Consider the following 17951-nt stretch of genomic DNA (forward strand, 5'->3'; position numbering starts at 1 on the left):
AAACTGCAGTATACTCCCAGCTTGAGCTGGTGGGAAGAGGCTGGAAGAGGGCAGAGTCCCAGTACGCTTTCATGCTGAGCCTCACTGGGGGCGAGCCTACCTGGGCTCAAGTTATTTCGCTTCTTTGGGTCTTTACATTCTCACCTGAAATATGATAGAAATAGTACCTAACCCACCAAATTCTCCTAAGAAATGAAGACATACGGAGAGCATATAAACACTCTATGTTAGCTAGTTAGGATTAGACAATGAAGCTATGAAGCAAGGATGGACCCCAGGCCTCCATTTCCTGCACCCTATGCAAAAAGTAAATTGCACTAATACCAGAGCGACCTTAGTATTAAAGAAAACTCACTGGATTACTGATTTCCTAAAGCACTGCTTAGGCAAGTGGAGGAAACTAGGATCGAGCTCTTGGAAGCCAGGATGATGGAAGATTTAGAAGACCTGGTTGTACCACTTGATTATTTTTTAGCTTCTGTTCAGCAAAACATTTTTGCTTTTTGGTATTAAAGTAAGAGTCTGTACGGAAGGCCAGGTATTACTGCCTCATCCAGCACAGCTAAGATGTTTCCAGTTACCTACAAGCCACACAAATCACCTTCCTGCCACCACTCTCCTTAACTATGTAGTGTTAATTGTATACTAGCCGTTTGTGTTTTAACATTTCTTTAAGCTTTGGAAAGCCCAAGAGAATGCTGTTCTCTACCTTAGAAAGCAAGATGAAAGTTAATAAACAACTGTGAAATCCTGGAAAGAATACATGATGCAACAAAGAAAAGCCATCAAAGGGTGTTCCGGAGAGCACTATGGGTTATGGCAGGGCTATTAAATGTCTATCCGTTTGCTCAAAACTTCCTGCCCAAACATAAAACAAAGCTGCAAACTGCTGCTAGTTCAATGATTAAGTGCTCACACCCCTATCTTAGGACAAAATTGGGCCTCTGTAGTATCACATAGCACCCACAGAAAGCACATTTCTTCAGGTGATTTTGTCCTGAAAGTCTGTAATTTAATGCCCATATTTAAATTCATCTATATAGTCGATACCTATGTAGATAAAATTTATGTAAGTTTTGACCTAAAATGCTATCCATTCACTTACCATTAAGTTACATTGGACAGTCAAGAGCTACATTACCTTATTGCCTCATTTGGCCTATCACAGTATACTGAGGGCCACGTTGCCCCAAGTGTCATGTATCATCTACCATGGGCATCACAAGCCTCTTTGGTTAAAAACTGAACTAGCAAACTTTCTATCTTCATAGAGGGAGAGGTGGAGGCTGGAATAGCACTTAAAACAAGCATTCCAGGTAAATTTTTGTATGCTGAAGTCTGTGAACCACTGCTGTGATGAAGGTACATTTACCCTGGCTTATGTAGAAGACACATATATACAGAAGTTGGATCCATATGAGAAAAGTAAATGAAAAACGAGGCCAATGGAGTTGAAACCTTTTTCTTTTTAAAAGAGATTTTATTAATTACCTAACATGCACCAAATCTCTTCCTATATAATGAGAACAGGAAGGGAAAAAATGATTCGGATAGATGAGGTATCAGCTAGTGAAGACCACCAGCTGTTGCCTTCAAAAATACATTTTCTTCGTGACTGTAAAATGTAGGCTGCCGCTTAATTCCTTTTTGAAAGATTTTATTTATTTGACAGAGCAACAGACAGCACAAGCAGGAGGAGCAGCAGAGGGAGAGGGAGAAGCAGACTCCCCACTGAGCAGGGAGCTTTACGTGGGGATTGATCCCAGAACTCTGAGATCATGACCTGAGCCGAAGGCAGATGCTTAACCAACTGAGCCACTCAGGTGTCCCTTAATTAATTCCTGATGGAGCCAAATAATCTTCCTCTGAAATATGAAACGAGGACAATGGGCAATGTGAGTGCTCCCACCACCTATCCTCACTTCAGAGGGGGACCCCTCGCTTCAGAGGCTAGCAGCGTGGCAACAGGCAATTACTGCTGCTCCTTCCCCACCTACAAGGGCCCATCAGGAGCTGGGACCATTAGGTGTTGTTTGACACCTGCCACTTATGACCCAGTGTTGACCACTCTACTGTCTTAACTCAAATGTCAGTGTTCTGATTACATAGAGGCGACCTGAGAATCATTTTCAGATGTCCAGCAGGAAGGTAAATTTTAGAACTGAAGTATTTACAGGACATGGAGTCAGTGTTTTCTCTTCCTTTTTCATTCATTTTCACATTTTTCCTCATATATACACATAATTCTTTCTTCTTAGAAAGAGGTTAGTGGCCTTGGAGATACCCCTGGTGAGACAATGATCATGCTGACAACTCCACAAATCAATCTATGGAATGTTTACACAAGGACATCCAAACTACTACTCATTTGTTCAGCCAAAGCTGCCAACTTGGGAACTGCACAAAACCTGAATTCTCCCTGGAATTCTGAACGCAGAGGCATCATGCAGCCACCAACCCATTATTTACCTCCAGGTCAGTGTTCATGGGTAGGAAAGGTGAGATTTTCAAGGTTAGTGGAGTCTGTAGTTAAGAACAGGTGGTTAAGAGTAAAGTTTGGATTCATATTCTATCATAGGTAGAAAAGGCTTGACAAGTTTTTATAAGACTTATGCCACAATCTAAAAATGATTCATTCTGCAAAGCATAAAATAGTTCTTGCTTTATAAAAATAGCACCACGATTTAAAAAAAAAAAAAAAAAGCACTTCTACAGAAGGAACCAAGTTCCAACATTGTAAAAAAATGTTCTACTTAAAGCAGAACAAGATAACCACCCCATCCATCCCTTCTTTCCTGTTCCCTCTCAGAGCAGTCATGTGTCACTCCTGGCACACTGTTCTTAGTAGTAGGGATCCTATGGCACCTAAGGCCAGGAGACTTGGGGGGTGGGAAACAGCAGGTCTTGCATGGTTATGCACGCCAGGGCTAAAAGCAAAGCATCAGCTGTCTTCGTCTAGGATCTCTGGATGTTCCTTCCAAAAAGCATCCCCAATTATATCACAATATAGAGGCACTGGCTTTGTCCTGGTCCGGGTCACCGCCATCTTTTTTCCTTCCATTTCTGCTGGCAGTTTAACTTCTTTTGTTGTGACTTCACCAACCTACAGGGAAAGGTTAAAATACTGACATCGTTAACTGGGTTTGGGAGAGAAGAGGGGATATGAGGGAAGTTTAGTTTTTTACTTTTTATATTTCTGAGTGATATATATTTATCAAGTAGATATACAGATACACATATCTCAACATTTATGAATTTGCTTATAGTTAAAAACTTTTTAAAAAAGTTATGTTGCTATATTTCCAAACAAGATCTTAGGAACAAAGGAGTGATTCCATGTTCCTTATCGGCAGTAACTACAGAATTAAAGGTAATTCTGCTCTCTCATCTGCATTAAGAAGTATCCAAGCCTGTGCTAAAGAGCAAATGTGCTGTAAAAGTACTAATAAGCTAAAGCTGCCAATGGGATGACAAACTCTTAAGGCACCACTTAACACCTGGAAACACTCATTAAAAAGAAAAACTACTTTACATGGAAGGAGATAAATTTAGAGAAATCATGCTCAGAAGCTGCTATGGAGGGAAAATATTGAAAATTAAGAATTTAGGTAAATGTACAGACTTATTACAGAATATTAAGGTAAGTATGAATATCTGGGGAATCTCCAGAGTATTCTGCAAGTGACAGAACCCTCATATACAACACCTACTGCCTCATATTATAGTTGTCCTGGGATGGATGGACTATTTAATGGTATTATCCAGTGTGGAAGAAATGTTCTATGAATGCAAAAATCCTTCTATCTGCAGTGTACCCTTTATAGAGTTTTATTTGATTTGGAGAGCTTAGGACACAGAAAAATAAGTGTACTAATTCTAAAATTGGTGATGCCACTTAGAGAAGAAATTCTAAACCATAAAGAACACTAACTAGCAAAATTAGCACTGACAAAAAAAAAAGCATCCAAAATAATATACAGCATTCCATTTTTTAAAAGATCTAATTCATGTTAGTGACTAGAATCACATCTGCATACATGTAGTAGGCAAGACAAAGCTTGGGATGAGCACAGGCTTTTGTCTTTCTGACCTCCATTTTTCTTTGGACACAACAGCATTACCTTCTCCCATATCAACACAGTCCCTTTCCTATACATCAGTGGCTCATTATTGTAGTTGATGTTGAATTCGGAAAACAAAATCTCATTCTTGTCTGCTGCAAGAGTTCCCTGAGAAAAATAAAAAGATAAAAACAGACTTTTATGTCTGCTCTCTGCCATAATCGTACCTACCCACTCCGCCCTCTATCTAAATTTCCACAAATCAAAAAGTGGAAGGGTTATATCAAACCTCTGATAGATATTAATGAATGTGCATTGTGAGAGCAGCTTAAATCTTATTTAGATGTATAAATTCAAAGAACTGTCTTCTATAACAAACAACTGGCTTCAGAAGTCACAACTGTGATAGGCTGACAGGAACTAGCAGTAAGAGGACCTGTTCTGTACTACATACATCATTAACGCTATCTTATTTGCTCCTTATTACCGTTTCCACTTGAGAGAACATAACTCTGAAGCTTAGAAAGATTATATAAGTTGCCTAAAGCTAAAGATTGCTTTTATTCTTCCAAGAAAAATCAAAATCTAAACTTGGCTCTTCCAAGCTCTGGATAAATCTACCAGTATTCCTACTACTGGTATCTGCAAATCCTCATTATCGTTATGACAACCATTTATCATGTAATTACAATGTATCAGGCACTGTGTTAGGAGCCGTTACGATAAGTCACCTCATTGCAGAGTTAGTCATCCTACAAGTAGCGCTGTCATTTAATGATGAAAGCCAGTGTTTTATTAAGTACTTACAATGTGCTTTGTACTATGCTATGTGTTTTACATGCACCATGCCACTTAATTATCACCATAAACCTACGAGGTGGGAACTATTATTTCCTATGTTTCACTTATAAAGAACTAAGGCAGGGTAGCACCTCGGTGGCTCAGTTGGTTAAGTGTCTGACTCTCGATTTTGTCCAGGTCATGATCTCAGGGTCCTGGGACTGAGCTTCACATCAGGCTCCTTGCTCATCAGGGAGTCTGCTCAAGATTCTGTCTGCCCTCACCCTGTTTGCTCACACTTTCACTCTTTCACAAATAAATGTATCTTTTTAAAAAAAGAATAATTAAAAAAAAATAAAGAACTAAGGTAGAGAAGATAAAATTAAACAGAAGTCCCTGAGTACAATTATTTGACTCCCAGAGCCTATACTCTTACCAATACACACACCCAGCAGGGAATGGCCATGATGAAGAGGCCAAGTGGGACCGATGAAAAAGAAGAGTACATGCCCTGTCTAAAGAAGGCAACCAATATGTAGCACCAGACAAGCATTACCATGTGGGAAGGTAGAGCCAGTGTCACTAATTCCATTTTCCAGCTGAGGACACTAAGTCCCAGGGAAAAGTAGTAACTCACTCAGTCACAGAGCAAGCAAGCAGCAGAGCTGCTACTAGTATGATTTTTATATCCTCTCAAAACAAAGCAGTAAAGAGAGCTTTAAAAGAATGCAAAATGCCATGGAAGAGTATAGAAAACAGCCCCAAGGTTAAGTATTAATGCAGTAAGATCTTACACCTGTAATCTCTCTTGGGCTTGTACTGGTGTTAGTCCAGACTGTTGTACAAGTGCCCAGAAAACTGTATTATACAGATTATTGATGTGACCTGTAAGAGAAGAGTCGTACTGTTTATACATAATCTTCATTCAATATTCACAGCTCAAAGAATACTAGAACTTCACCTCTCTCTTCCAAAGTAGAGAGATCTCAGAGACATTTAGTGATATGCCCAGAACCATACACTGGGAACACAGTGGGGAAGTGGTCAAGTATAAACAAACTTATTTCCTAAAAAGTTCTATTCTGTCATTTCAGTTATGCATTATATGAACTGGTTAACTTGAAAACTACACTTAAGAATACTTTCAAAGTTATTTGATTTAGATTATTCCTTGCTCTTTTCCAGTTCTTCTGGCAAAATTGAGATATACAAAATGAGTTAAGTCTCACAAACATGTCACCACAGTCATGTAAGGCAGGGGTCACAACTCAAATCACCCACTGAGGCCACCTTAAATATAAAAGCACAAAGCAGAATAGGTGACCCCTGGGGGAATAAGAGAGAATGGTAGAGACTATGGCACCTTGCGCACACGTGTGTCTGTGTGTTAAGACAGCAGTCACTGCCCTGTACAGGTTATGTCCAATACTAAGTTGGAATGATGTCCTAGTATTGCCAGGTCTTCTGATTTTCCCCAAAAGACTTGGAAAAAAGGAATTATTTACATAAATTTCCCAATAGTTTGATTGTTTTCAACTAATTAAAAAAAACAAAAACTGAAATACTGCCATTCTGACCAAAATATACATGCACCAAAACTGGACCAAATCACCACCTCTAATGTTTGGAATTGGTGGTTTTAACTACATCCGTTTATTTGGTTTTACTTACAATCTGCTTGCCGCCAACTGAGGTAGTCCTTTAAGGTCTGGTTGCTAGGATACACTATGACTCTTCCATCAAAGCCTGGGGGATACAGAAGGGGCTGATCCTCAAAGTAATCTCGCCAATAAAACACATAGCTGGAGGCGAACTGGGAAGCCACGTGAGTCATGAACTTACTTGCAAAAGTAAGGCACATTGGGTGGAGCAAGAAGAGAGAAAATACAAGATATTAATTCAAAACCATGATAAGGGCCTGTGGGTGCAATAGAGTGATTACACAAACTACTCAGCACGCCACAACACAAAATGTGTTGAGCCAAGAAAAACTAAGCAGCCCACCTCTCTCCAGTCCTATCAGTAACTTCCTAATACCAAATGTTTCTCTGTAGAATGTGATGTAAATTTATGGTTCAAGAGATTTTTTGTTTCAGTCTTGGAAGGAAGGGAACCATTGTTTTAAAAACATGCCAATTCGCTATATGCTCTGTTTTTGGTGAAAGTTTCAATATATCTGCCAAATGAAATATCTAATTTGTCTATTTTGAGACCCTCCTTAACTAAAACTTTGCGCAATACTGTAAGGCACATATACGCTGTCACTAGCTAGAGCAAACCTATGAATTATTAAAATTATAATCTTCTAATGGCCTCTGTTTCTAGTCTTAATAGAAACTAGATCTATCTAGAAGCTACGGTGATGAAGAATGGAGGGGAATCAGATTGAGAGGCATATGTATGTTCAAATACCAGACGAAAGTACAATAGTCTAAACAGAAAACAGACATTCTGCCGTTGCAAATACCGCAGACTCTATCTGTAGTCCGTAAATCAGCAATAAAAAAGCTCAACGGGTTAAGCCACTGTCTTCGGCTCAGGTCATGATCTCAGAGTCCTGGGATCGAGCCCCGCATCGGGGTCTCTGCTCAGCAGGGAGCCTGCTTCCTCCTCTCTCTAGGCCTGCCTCTCTGCCTGCGTGTGATCTCTCTCTGTCATGTAAATAAATGAAATCTTTTTTTTTTTTTAAAAAAAAAGCAAAACCAAACGCTGGTAAGAAATATTCTGAAGGAGCTAGGCCGCGGAATTACCTGGCTCTTCTTTTAAACCAATTGCTTTTGCGCTTGAACACAAAGCTGTACTCATCGCTCTGTCCATATGCAATCACGATATCCTCCAGTTCTTTCATTACAGTCTGGGCACATTTGGTCATTAGGTGGAGAGCGCGGCTGTCATTGGGTTTTGCAAAGTTGTGCTTCTCAGCAAACCTTCATAGAGGAAAGAGAAGAGAGAAAAGGGCATGAGCGGAAGAGAGCCTGTCATTAACACCAGATATCAAAAAGACTGCACAGAGAGGGAGATGCGCACTAGTTCTACTAGCTACAACCTGGCTCATTCATTCCTTTAAGAACTCTAGACTTTTCCTGCCCTGGGAAAAAGGGGCCTAACTTCTAAGTCTCCATTCCCTTTTCTGTGAAATGGAGATAAAGCTTGCTTACTTCATAGGGCTGTTCTGAAGAGTAGAGAGAGATAAAAGTGTAACTATGCCTGGCTCCTTGGAAGTGCTCCACAAATGTTAGTTACAATAACCATTATTAAAATAACACTTTCAAGAATTAAATTTCCGTATTTCTGTGACATGTCCAGTCACTAATAATAATGAAACAAAAACATACTGTCAAGTGTTGTCCACAGCAAGACCTTAACAGGCCTCTAAACGGCCCTCAAAACCCGCTAACGACATAGCCAGGCACTCGGCTGAAGAGCTCAAATACTGCACCAGGGAGTGACTTTTCCCATCAAGACTTTGCTAACAGGCCTCTGCCCACGGGCACCACAGGCCAGCGGCTCACGGTGAGCGCACTCGGCCTCAGTCTAACTACTCAAACCAGCTCGCGTTCGGACACGTCGCAGCCAGCACGTCGGGCGATGCTCAATGCCGCGCGATGCTCAATGCCGCGCGCTCATTGGCTGTCGCGTCTCCCGGTAACCAGGCGCCGCAGAGAAGAGCTGCGTTTGAGTCCCAGGAAGCCCGGGCGCACCATGTGGCCGCGAGCTGAAATCGCTCACCGGTGGAAATTCCTGCCGTCCAGCCGCACCACCACCCAGCAGTGGGCCAGGCAGGTGTCGTCAGCCTCGAAGTTCCGCACGTACTCGAATTTGCTCTTTGCCATGGTGGCCCCCAACTTCAAACACCGTCTCAGAGGGACGGAAGTCGCGGCCCAGCAATTGCAAACTTTCACGTTGCAAGACGCCCACATTCGCCCCGCGGAAGGTGAAGGACCAATGGGGCCCCGCCCCGGAAGTTCCGATGTCTCTTAGTGGCCGCTCTAGCCGTGGTGGAGGCCGGCATCTCTCGACTCTCCTTGTAGTCCTTAATTCACTTCCGAGCTTGGAAGGAGGGTTCCATTCTGTCCTTCGCTCTACGCACGCTTTTTCGTTTTTCTCCTCCCGTCGTGTCAGTCTACGAAGCTGTAAAAAAATAACTTTCTGACCAAGTTTGAAGATTTGTTTTTGTTTTTTTTTCTTCCGAAATAACATTTATTAACTTGTATTAAATGTGTACTACAACGAAAAATATAAGAAAATACTTCTATCACCCCTCTCCCTTCCAACCATTGTGGATGGTTCCCTCCCGTCTCTTTTCTATTTGTATATCTCTAGTTCACACGGGGAACACATTAAATTGTACTCCTACATATATGTAGTTTGTATATTTTTCCACTTCACCACTTTCCAATGTTATTAAATATTTCAAAGGGTGATTTTTAAAAGAAAAATAGACTCTTATTCGAACGCATGGACGTACTAAATTAATTTACTCGACTTTTTCCAAAGACCCAATTTTTTATTTTTGTTGGTAGATAATAGTAACATTAAACCTTTCTTATTTTAATGATGCTTTATGATTTATAAAGCTCTTTTGTATTCGGTACCTACTTACATTATTCTTGCTACCCTCACGAAAATTATTCAAATAATATAAAAGAATGGTAAAAAGTCTCTCACTGACTCCTAACTCAGTACTTCAGACAACTGCTGTTACTAGTTACTTGTATATCCATCCAGATAGAGACAAACATGGATCTACATCTACGTCTGTATCTCTCAAACTACCTCGAAGCAACAGGAAGGAAGGATGGAATGTCGTAGATTTACGCCCTGGCTCTGCCACTTATTATGTGACCTAACATAAGTTACTTTTCTCTCAGATCCCTTTGCTAAGTGGAGAAACCAATTCCTCTCTTGCTTCCCTCTAAAGTTATTGTGAGCATCGAAGGACTTCATAGCTGCCATTTGTGGTATGGATACACACACACACACACACACACACACACACTGATAAAATAATATTCCAAGGTGACGTCAAAAGGCTAAAACACACCAAAAGGAAATAACCACACAAATTCATAATGTGGAATCTTCTATATAATTACTGACCTGACTTCTTAAAAAGATAAATTTCATGAAGTATAAAAAAAAGTGAAATAAAAAAAGGATGGGAAAAGGTAGACACTGTTCCAGAATAAAAGGTACTTTAAGAAACATAAAAACCAAATACAAGGTGAAAATCTGGAATGCATACTGGCCCCCAAAATATTAAAAATGGCTCTAAATTCACCGGGAAAACCTGCAATTACAAACAGCTCTAAATTTCAGTGGCTTACCCAACAAATATTTATTCCTTGCTCAAGTCATTCACAGGCTCCTAGCTGGCTACTGCCATGCTCCAGGTAGATGTTCTGGTCTATGTGTCTTTTCATTCCAAACCTACAAAGATTATAGGACAGAGATGTACTATCTTCCCACAGGGAAGGGGAAAGTGAGTAATTTTGAACAATAATGCAATCTACTGCAACTGTCTATTAGTTGATAATAGGGAATTGTTGTTAATTTGGCACAATAGCAGTGTGGTTAGGAAGAAGAATAACTTCAATCTTGGCGGAATACGAAGAAAAAGTGGCAAAATACTAACAATTACTGAATCTAGTGAGGGCCATATAGGTATTTATTATTTTTCCAATTTTTCTATATGTTATGTGTTGTCACCCATAAAGATATGTTTAAAAATATGGGCATTTATTATTTTTCCAATTTTTTTATATGTTATGTGTTGTCACCCCAAAAGATATGTTTAACCCAAGGTATAGTGAATGTAACTTTATTTGGAAATAGGGTCTTTGCAGATGTAATCAATAAAGATGAAGCTATTAGTATGGGCCTTACTCTAATATGACTAGTGTCTATGTGAATAGAGAAAACAAACACTCAGAGGAAGAGCACCATGTGGAGAAAGAGAGAGATTTGAGAGATGCATCTACAAGCCAGGAAAGGCCAAGGATTATCAGGCATCACCAGAAGCTAGGAGAGCAGCATGGAAATAGGTATTATCACTATTACCACTTTACAAATGTGGAGATTGAGTAGAGAGAAGTTAAGTGACTTGCCTAAGGTCATAGAAACAACAGGTGATGATTCAAGAATTCCAAACCAGGCATTTTAACTACAGAGCTTATGCTCTTAGCTACTCCTCACTACTGTTTCCTCTTCTCTCTGTCTCTGTTTTTATTCACCAGATATTCAATAGTTTCTGTCTATGCCAATTATTGATTACTTCTCTGAATCCTCAAATCATAAAGGTACATGGGTCATCCAATCCCTTAATTCTCAAACATAATTTATTCTTACATGGCCTTTGTGAATTTTGTCATTTGACTATGCTGCCTAATTTTAAAACTATTTTTCTTTATGTCAGCTCTCTTCTTTTTAAATCTTTTTATTGGAAAAAATAAATATTTTATTGAAAATGAGCATATACATGGAAAAGTACACAAAACACCATGTAACCAGTACCCACTCAAGAAAGATAACATTCTCAGTTCCCAGGAGTCTATTTCAATTACTACTCTCTCTCCTTTCTAGGGGTAATCCCTTCTTAATATCTATAAATTAGTTATGTTCATTTTTTTAAAGTAATCTCTACACCCAATTGGGGCTTGACCTCATGACCCCAGAATGAAGAGTTGCACGCTCTACCACCTGAGCCAGGCAGGCACCCCAGTTATGTTCGTTTTTAACCTTTATATAAATGAAATCTTGCAGTACATATTCTTCAGCATTTGGTCTCTTTGGATCAACATTATGTTTGGGAGATTCAACCAAATTGGAGAGTAACTGTAGTTCATTTTTTCTCATTCTTCTGTAGTATCCCATTGTATAACCATACCAGTTTATCCACTGTATCGTTGAAGAGACATTTGCGTTGCTTCCATTTTGGGGGTGATAATGAAAAATGCTACTTTGAACATTCTTGTACTTGTCTTTTTGTGTACATGTGCCTGAATTGGATATATACTTAAGGCTAGAATTTCTGTATCATGGAGAATCCATCTGTTCATTTTTTATCTATAATGTTATACTTTTTCCCAAAGTGTTTTTACAAATTTACATTCCTCAAAACAATATGTGAGATTCTCCATATTCTCACTAACACTTGATGTTGTTAGTTTTTTTAAAAAATTATGCTGCATCACTCTGACTTGTATATAGTAAATCTTTTGTGTATTACTTTTTCATGATGATTAACAATGTTTAACATCTTTTATATTTATTGGCCACTTGGACACCCTTTATTGTGAAGTATGTGTTCAAGTCTCTCGCACATTTTTTCACTCACTATTTAATACTTTGGTGAATTTATTTGAAAGAGAAACTATGTCATTGTCATAAATGGAGAATGAGTATCACATGCCAGTAATAGAGGGCGATAGTACATTAAGATAAATGCAGTTCCAGTATAATGCTCATGCTTTGTGGTAATAATTTGTTTTCTTTTTCATTCTGCCAACAAGGAAAAGGAAATACTGAACATTACCAGGTATCCTCAAAGTCATTCAAAAAGTCAGTTGCAGAACCTGATCTGGCTCAGAGCTCCCTTCCCCTTCCAATGACATAAAAACCTGGAAGAGAAGGGGCAGGTCAAAAGCCATAACAACTTTCCCAAGATCTTCCCCAGGTTTATCTGTTAATACCAGGGACCATTCATAAAGTACTAGCAACTTTACATTGTACTGTACTAGCAATATTACATTGATTATCTCATTTATTCTTTTTTTTTTTTAAAGATTTTATTTGTTTATTTGACAGACAGAGATTACAAGTAGACAGAGAGGCAGGCAGAGAGAGAGAGAGGGAAGCAGGCTCCCTGCTGAGCAGAGAGCCCAATGCGGGACTCGATCCCAGGACCCTGGGATCATGACCTGAGCCAAAGGCAGCGGCTTAACCCACTGAGCCACCCAGGCGCCCCTGATTATCTCATTTATTCTGCACAGTTGCCCATTGAGGTTGGGTTTTCCAATGTTGGTGTGGGTATACTATCCTTGATAGCTGGAGTTATCAAGCCACTGAATTATCTGTTTCAGAAAAGAAGAAGAAAGGGGAAGAGAGCAAAGCTCACACCTCCAAACCAAATCATCTCTCTTTATCAGGTTTTTGCTGAAGTTGCACAACTTTTACAGAAGTATTTTAAGCCTGCCTTCTTCCTTAACTGCAAGGAAGCCTGGGAAATGTAGTTTTTTAGCTGGGCACTTGGCCATTCCAATAAAATAGAATATTTCCTCCCTCCTCCCTCATTTCCCTCCCTCCCTCCTTCCCTACCATCCTTCCTTCCTTCCAAAAGAAGGGAGGGTACCTGCGTGACTCAGTCAGATAAACATCCAACTCTTGATTTCAGCTCAGGTCATGATCTCAGGGTCCAGACCAAGCCCTGTGTCAGGCTCCCCATTCCAGGGTGTGGGCTTCAGGATTCTCTCCCTCTTCTCCTGCCCCTCCCCTCACTTGAGATTTGCATGTTAATGCTCTATCAATTAATCAATCAATCAATCTTAGAAAAGAAAGAAAAAGAAAGAAAGAAGAAAGAAAGAAAGAAAGAAAGAAAGAAAGCTATTGCATGGGTAACTGGAAGTTTCTGCCACAAAAGAAAATAAGAGTTATAAAGGGCAGCCTAACAGGCCCTGTACCCTGAACTCTAACACCCAGCCTGCTCTTCCCACCACCTTCAGTCAGTCTATAAAAAAAGAAGTCAGAGAAGAAAAAGAAGAGATAGAGGTTTGATTGGAAATTCCAGGGGAAGATGTTACTTTCTTCCCTCCCCATACTGCCCACTACCACCGGCCTTGGGTTCCCCCACTTCCCACCCCCAGAACAGGTAGTACCAGGATGGGGGAGGCTTCAAAGGCAGGCAAGTAGGGAGGACTACTTCCTTACTTACCAGCTGGGGACCTGCAGAGTTTTTCTGGTGCTGTCACTGAAGCAGGGAACCAGAAGAGTCACTGGGAGATCCTGATAGGTATTAACCTCTTCTGCTCCCCTTGAGTTTGGGGGTGTATGTAAATGTAGAGACCATTGACTGCATGATACTTGGAGGTTTCTGGAGCAGCCTAGACCAGTAGATGAGAAGGATCAGTAATGTGGTATGCCTGAATAAACTATGGGGATATCTCACTGCATTCCCCCTTGGCCTTTGGGGCCTGAAAAAGATATCATCATCACTTGTTCCTTAAGAAGCTCAGAGGCTAGGGCGGGGGTGAGGTGGGCAGGAGCTGGGAGTTGTCTCTGAGACCACTGGGTGAGTAAAAGTCATCTCTCCTGCAGAGGATTTGGAGACAGAGCGAGCTGGAAGGGCCAAAGGCAGCTATGGTGTTTCTTTCTAAGGGATCCTTGGAGATCAGGCTGGTGCTAAAAATGGTCTCGGGATAACCATGCACCATGCCAATGCAGGAAGAGAGAAGATCTTCCCAGCACCAAGTGGAAGGACAATGACACAAAAAGGCCTCTGCTTTGCCTACACTTCAACCCAGCCCTCAATAGGATTAAGTCTTGAAAAGAGGAGGGTGATGGAGAAGATCTCAGAACCAGACTATGGCTTCCACCTCCATTTCAGATTGTTGGAGTGGAGCAGAGTGAAAGAGCAGACCCAGGGTCTCCTACTTTAAGTTCCTTCAGTAATAGGTCTGGCCAGTGCCGGGGCTGCAGTGAGAGGCACTTGCCAAAAAAGACAAATACGGTATGATTTGCAGTCCAGTTCATAGAGACAGAAAGTAGAATGATGGTTGCTAGGGAATAAAGGGAGTGGGGGAAGGGGAGTTATTGTTTAATGGATATAGAATTTCAATTTTGTAAGATGAAAAGAATTTGGAGATTGGCTGCACAACAGTGTAAATGATGCACACTATTGAGCTGTACACTTAAAAATGGTTAAGGTGGTAGATTTTATGTTATGTGTATTTTACAACAATTAAAAATAACTAAAATCCTGCATACAACAGATATTTATGACTTAACTGGACCATGACCTCTATTTCTAAAAATTTCTTTCTTTTTCCTAAAAATTTCTATTACTTAGAAAATCACTTATCACAGTGACTGACAGAAAAAAAAAATTGCCTTTGGTGTGGAAGTCATATTTCAGGTTGTCTTCCCTGATGCTGACTCATTTTATTTGTACTAAGAGCTGCATTATGTAAATGAAATTCAGGGTGGAGGGGGGGTGAGAAGAAGGAATAATTTGTCTCTAAAGTCTCCTTCCTGCTCTGAACCACTCTAATCAAATTTCTGGCTGGGAGCAATGTATGTACTTCCAGGAATGGACTGCCTAGCTCTGTCTTGGTTCTGAAGCAGATAAAAACAACGGCATATATGAGGATATGCATGGGTATAAAATTTAGAACTATTATTCTAGAATAAATTAATGATTACAGGGCCTTGAAATTGTTATAACACATCTGTTCTTTACTTTGGGATGTAGCTTGCATAGGTCAGAGTGGATGGATTTTATTTCTAAATAGTCATCAGTTGCGTCCTAAAATGGGCATATTTTGTTAACTACCCAATCTTTCTAAATACTTAGTAGAAGTTTCAGAAGTCATGAGGATATGGTCATTTAGAGGGCCTGGAAAAAGACATTAGAAGAACAGAAAGGGGGTTTTAGATGAATTTCCTAATCCATGTGACCTTGTTACCACTTAATTCTGCAATTTTACTCATTCATTGAGCAGGTATTTAATTTCCTACTATGTACTATACTCGATGGGATGCAAACAATACAATATATGGAGTTCATGGCCCGCTGAGGAAGATGGACATTAAACAAAGGGTTTCACAAGTAACTCTTGGACTAGAATTGTGTTCAGTGTTGTGAAACAGGTTGGAGGCTCTGCCCTAATTGGGCAGATGGGGATGGTCCATGAAGTTTTCCCTGAGGAAGCAGTATTTAAATTATGACCTGAATAATGAGGTGAAAAGATGGTTTGCTTTGTATGTTTCTGTAATTGTTAACTTTCATGTTGAATAAACGTTTTGCCAAAACATTTTTCTTGTATAGAATTTTGGAAAACAACCCTAAATAATGTGAATTTCCATACCGTTGATCAGCCAACTAACAAACAACTATCGTGCACCTTCAATGTATAAAGACAAGATACTGACCGAGAGGATACAGTAAATAAAAATAATTATTATAATTATAATTATTTATTATTTTAAAAACACTTTCCAAGTGTTAGAAGCTTAAAGTTTCCAAACAATACTGTCATATATTATCCCATTTTCCCCTTTCCACGAGTGTGTAGAGGGGCCAGAATAATAATAATAATATTATATAATAATAATAATAATAATAATAATAATTCTCTCCATTTAAAAAGAAACAAACTTTGTGGGAACTGCCCAGTGTCTCAGGTGTCCAGAACTAAGATTAGAACCGAGTCCATCTGATGACTAGTCTAAGTATCTCCACTCTATCACTTTGCCTTGCTATGTTTTTAAGAAAAAAGATGGATAGCCATTCTTTTTGTTTTCCTAGTATCCCAGCATCCCTCCTTCTGTCTTATGGCAATGGCACCCCCAATTGTCCTTCCCCTGCCAGACCATTTGGTTTATTTGGAGAATACCTCATCTGACCTTTGCTCCAAAGTAAGTACATGACCAAGACCACTGTGATGTTTTAGTGTGAACTAGAAAAAGGCCCCTCTTTGCCCCACTTCAGGCAAGTCTTGGTAAATATGACCATACCGGATTTCAGGCCCTGCTTTCCCCCTTTGCAATGGCCAACCTGCACAAATATGATAGCCCCACTCACAACTGAGACCTGGACAGTGAGGTTCAGAGATGTGCACTTGACCTAAGTCAGGTCAATAAGAGAGTCTGACATGCTGCCAGAATGACTAGGAAAAACAGATTCTCTTCCTATTAGAAATGCTACACTGGTGACCACATTGCCTTCAAGAGGGAAGAGACTGTCCATGAATTAGGTCTATACAAAAGGCAAAAATCTAGGAGATAGAGAATATGATTTTTGAGGACATTGAATTGAGCATTGGTTCTGGGATCAGTGCTGCTCCTAGACTCTTATAAGTTTCAGGAGGGCAGGGGCCCTGTTTAATATTTTTCAAAGCTCTATTCTCTGTGCCTAGAATAGTGCCTGGCACATGGGAAGCAATCAATAAATAAGTGTTGAAAGATATAGCCAGTAAGTTCCATTTTTGTATATGGAATTGGGTTTTTAGAAGTCTCAATTCATTGGGGTATAAATAAATTAACTTCATTTCCCCCAATAACTGCTCTCTCATGTTCTCTTTTATTGATGGTTAGAAATTTCCTTAAAGAATCTTGTCCAGGGGTGCCTGAGTGGCTCAGTTGGTTAAGCATCTGCCTTTGGCTTAGGTCATGATCTCAGGGTCCTGGGATCAAGCCCTGTATTGGGTTCCCTGCTCAGTGGGGAGACTGCTTTCCCTCTGCCTGCTGCTCCCCCTGCTTGTGCTCTCTCCCTCTTTCTCTCTCTCTGTCAAATAAATAAATAAATAAATAAATAAAACAAAATAAAGAATCTTGGCCAGATCCCATAACTTCCCTGTAGGTGAAACATGTTAGTGTTGGTATTCAAATGTTTGTCAAGACCACTGTGCTCCTCCAAATGCAAACAACTCTTTCCCTCTCAGTCCTATTCTTCTATCAACTCAGGGTGGAGAGGTGGTTGATATAGCAAGTCTGATTCTGGTTTTTTTCAGCAGACCCTTCATGGAGCCCTTAGTAGGGGCTCCTGGAACTCTGAATGGATTACTTCACACTTTATGTTCTAGGCTTTGGGGCTTTGTTATAATTTAAGAACAAAAGGAAAAATCCCACTCAACATCTTGTTTATTGGTTTGAGTTAGATCAAAGGCAATTCATATAGAAAAGATGAACTTGAAAGAAAATAGGATGACACTTTTGGATAAATTCAGGAGTATGAGTAATGTATGCAAGGTAGATTGAGGTATATGAGGAGACCCAAAAAGAGACAGAAAGTAGGGGGTGGCTCAGTTGGTTGGGCATCTGACTCTTGATTTCTGCTCAGGTCATGATCTCAAGGTCCTAGGATCAAGCCCCACGTTGGGGTCTGTGCTCAGCACA

The 17951-nt window shown here is 40.0% G+C and overlaps 1 protein-coding gene across 2 annotated transcripts; it reads right to left on the bottom strand.

Moving 5' to 3' along the window:
* Window positions 1-1760: 1760 nt before the first annotated feature.
* Window positions 1761-8775, bottom strand: THG1L (tRNA-histidine guanylyltransferase 1 like). 2 transcript variants are annotated; one of them, XM_044230511.1, is made up of 6 exons: window positions 8571-8775; window positions 7592-7768; window positions 6513-6682; window positions 5638-5726; window positions 4122-4229; window positions 1761-3103 (listed from the first exon to the last, which is right to left on the bottom strand). In XM_044230511.1, the coding sequence occupies exons 1-6, from the start codon at window positions 8759-8761 to the stop codon at window positions 2942-2944; spliced, it is 897 nt and encodes a 298-aa protein (XP_044086446.1). In that variant the 5' UTR covers window positions 8762-8775; the 3' UTR covers window positions 1761-2941. The 2 variants fall into 2 exon arrangements, with proteins under 2 accessions (XP_044086446.1, XP_044086453.1); XM_044230518.1 differs by lacking the exon at window positions 8571-8775 and having other exon boundaries at window positions 6513-6587; window positions 7592-7658.
* Between the last annotated feature and the right edge of the window lie 9176 nt (window positions 8776-17951).

The sequence above is a fragment of the Neovison vison genome, chromosome 1 (assembly GCF_020171115.1).
Source record: "Neovison vison isolate M4711 chromosome 1, ASM_NN_V1, whole genome shotgun sequence".
Classification (NCBI taxonomy): Eukaryota; Metazoa; Chordata; class Mammalia; order Carnivora; family Mustelidae; genus Neogale; species Neogale vison.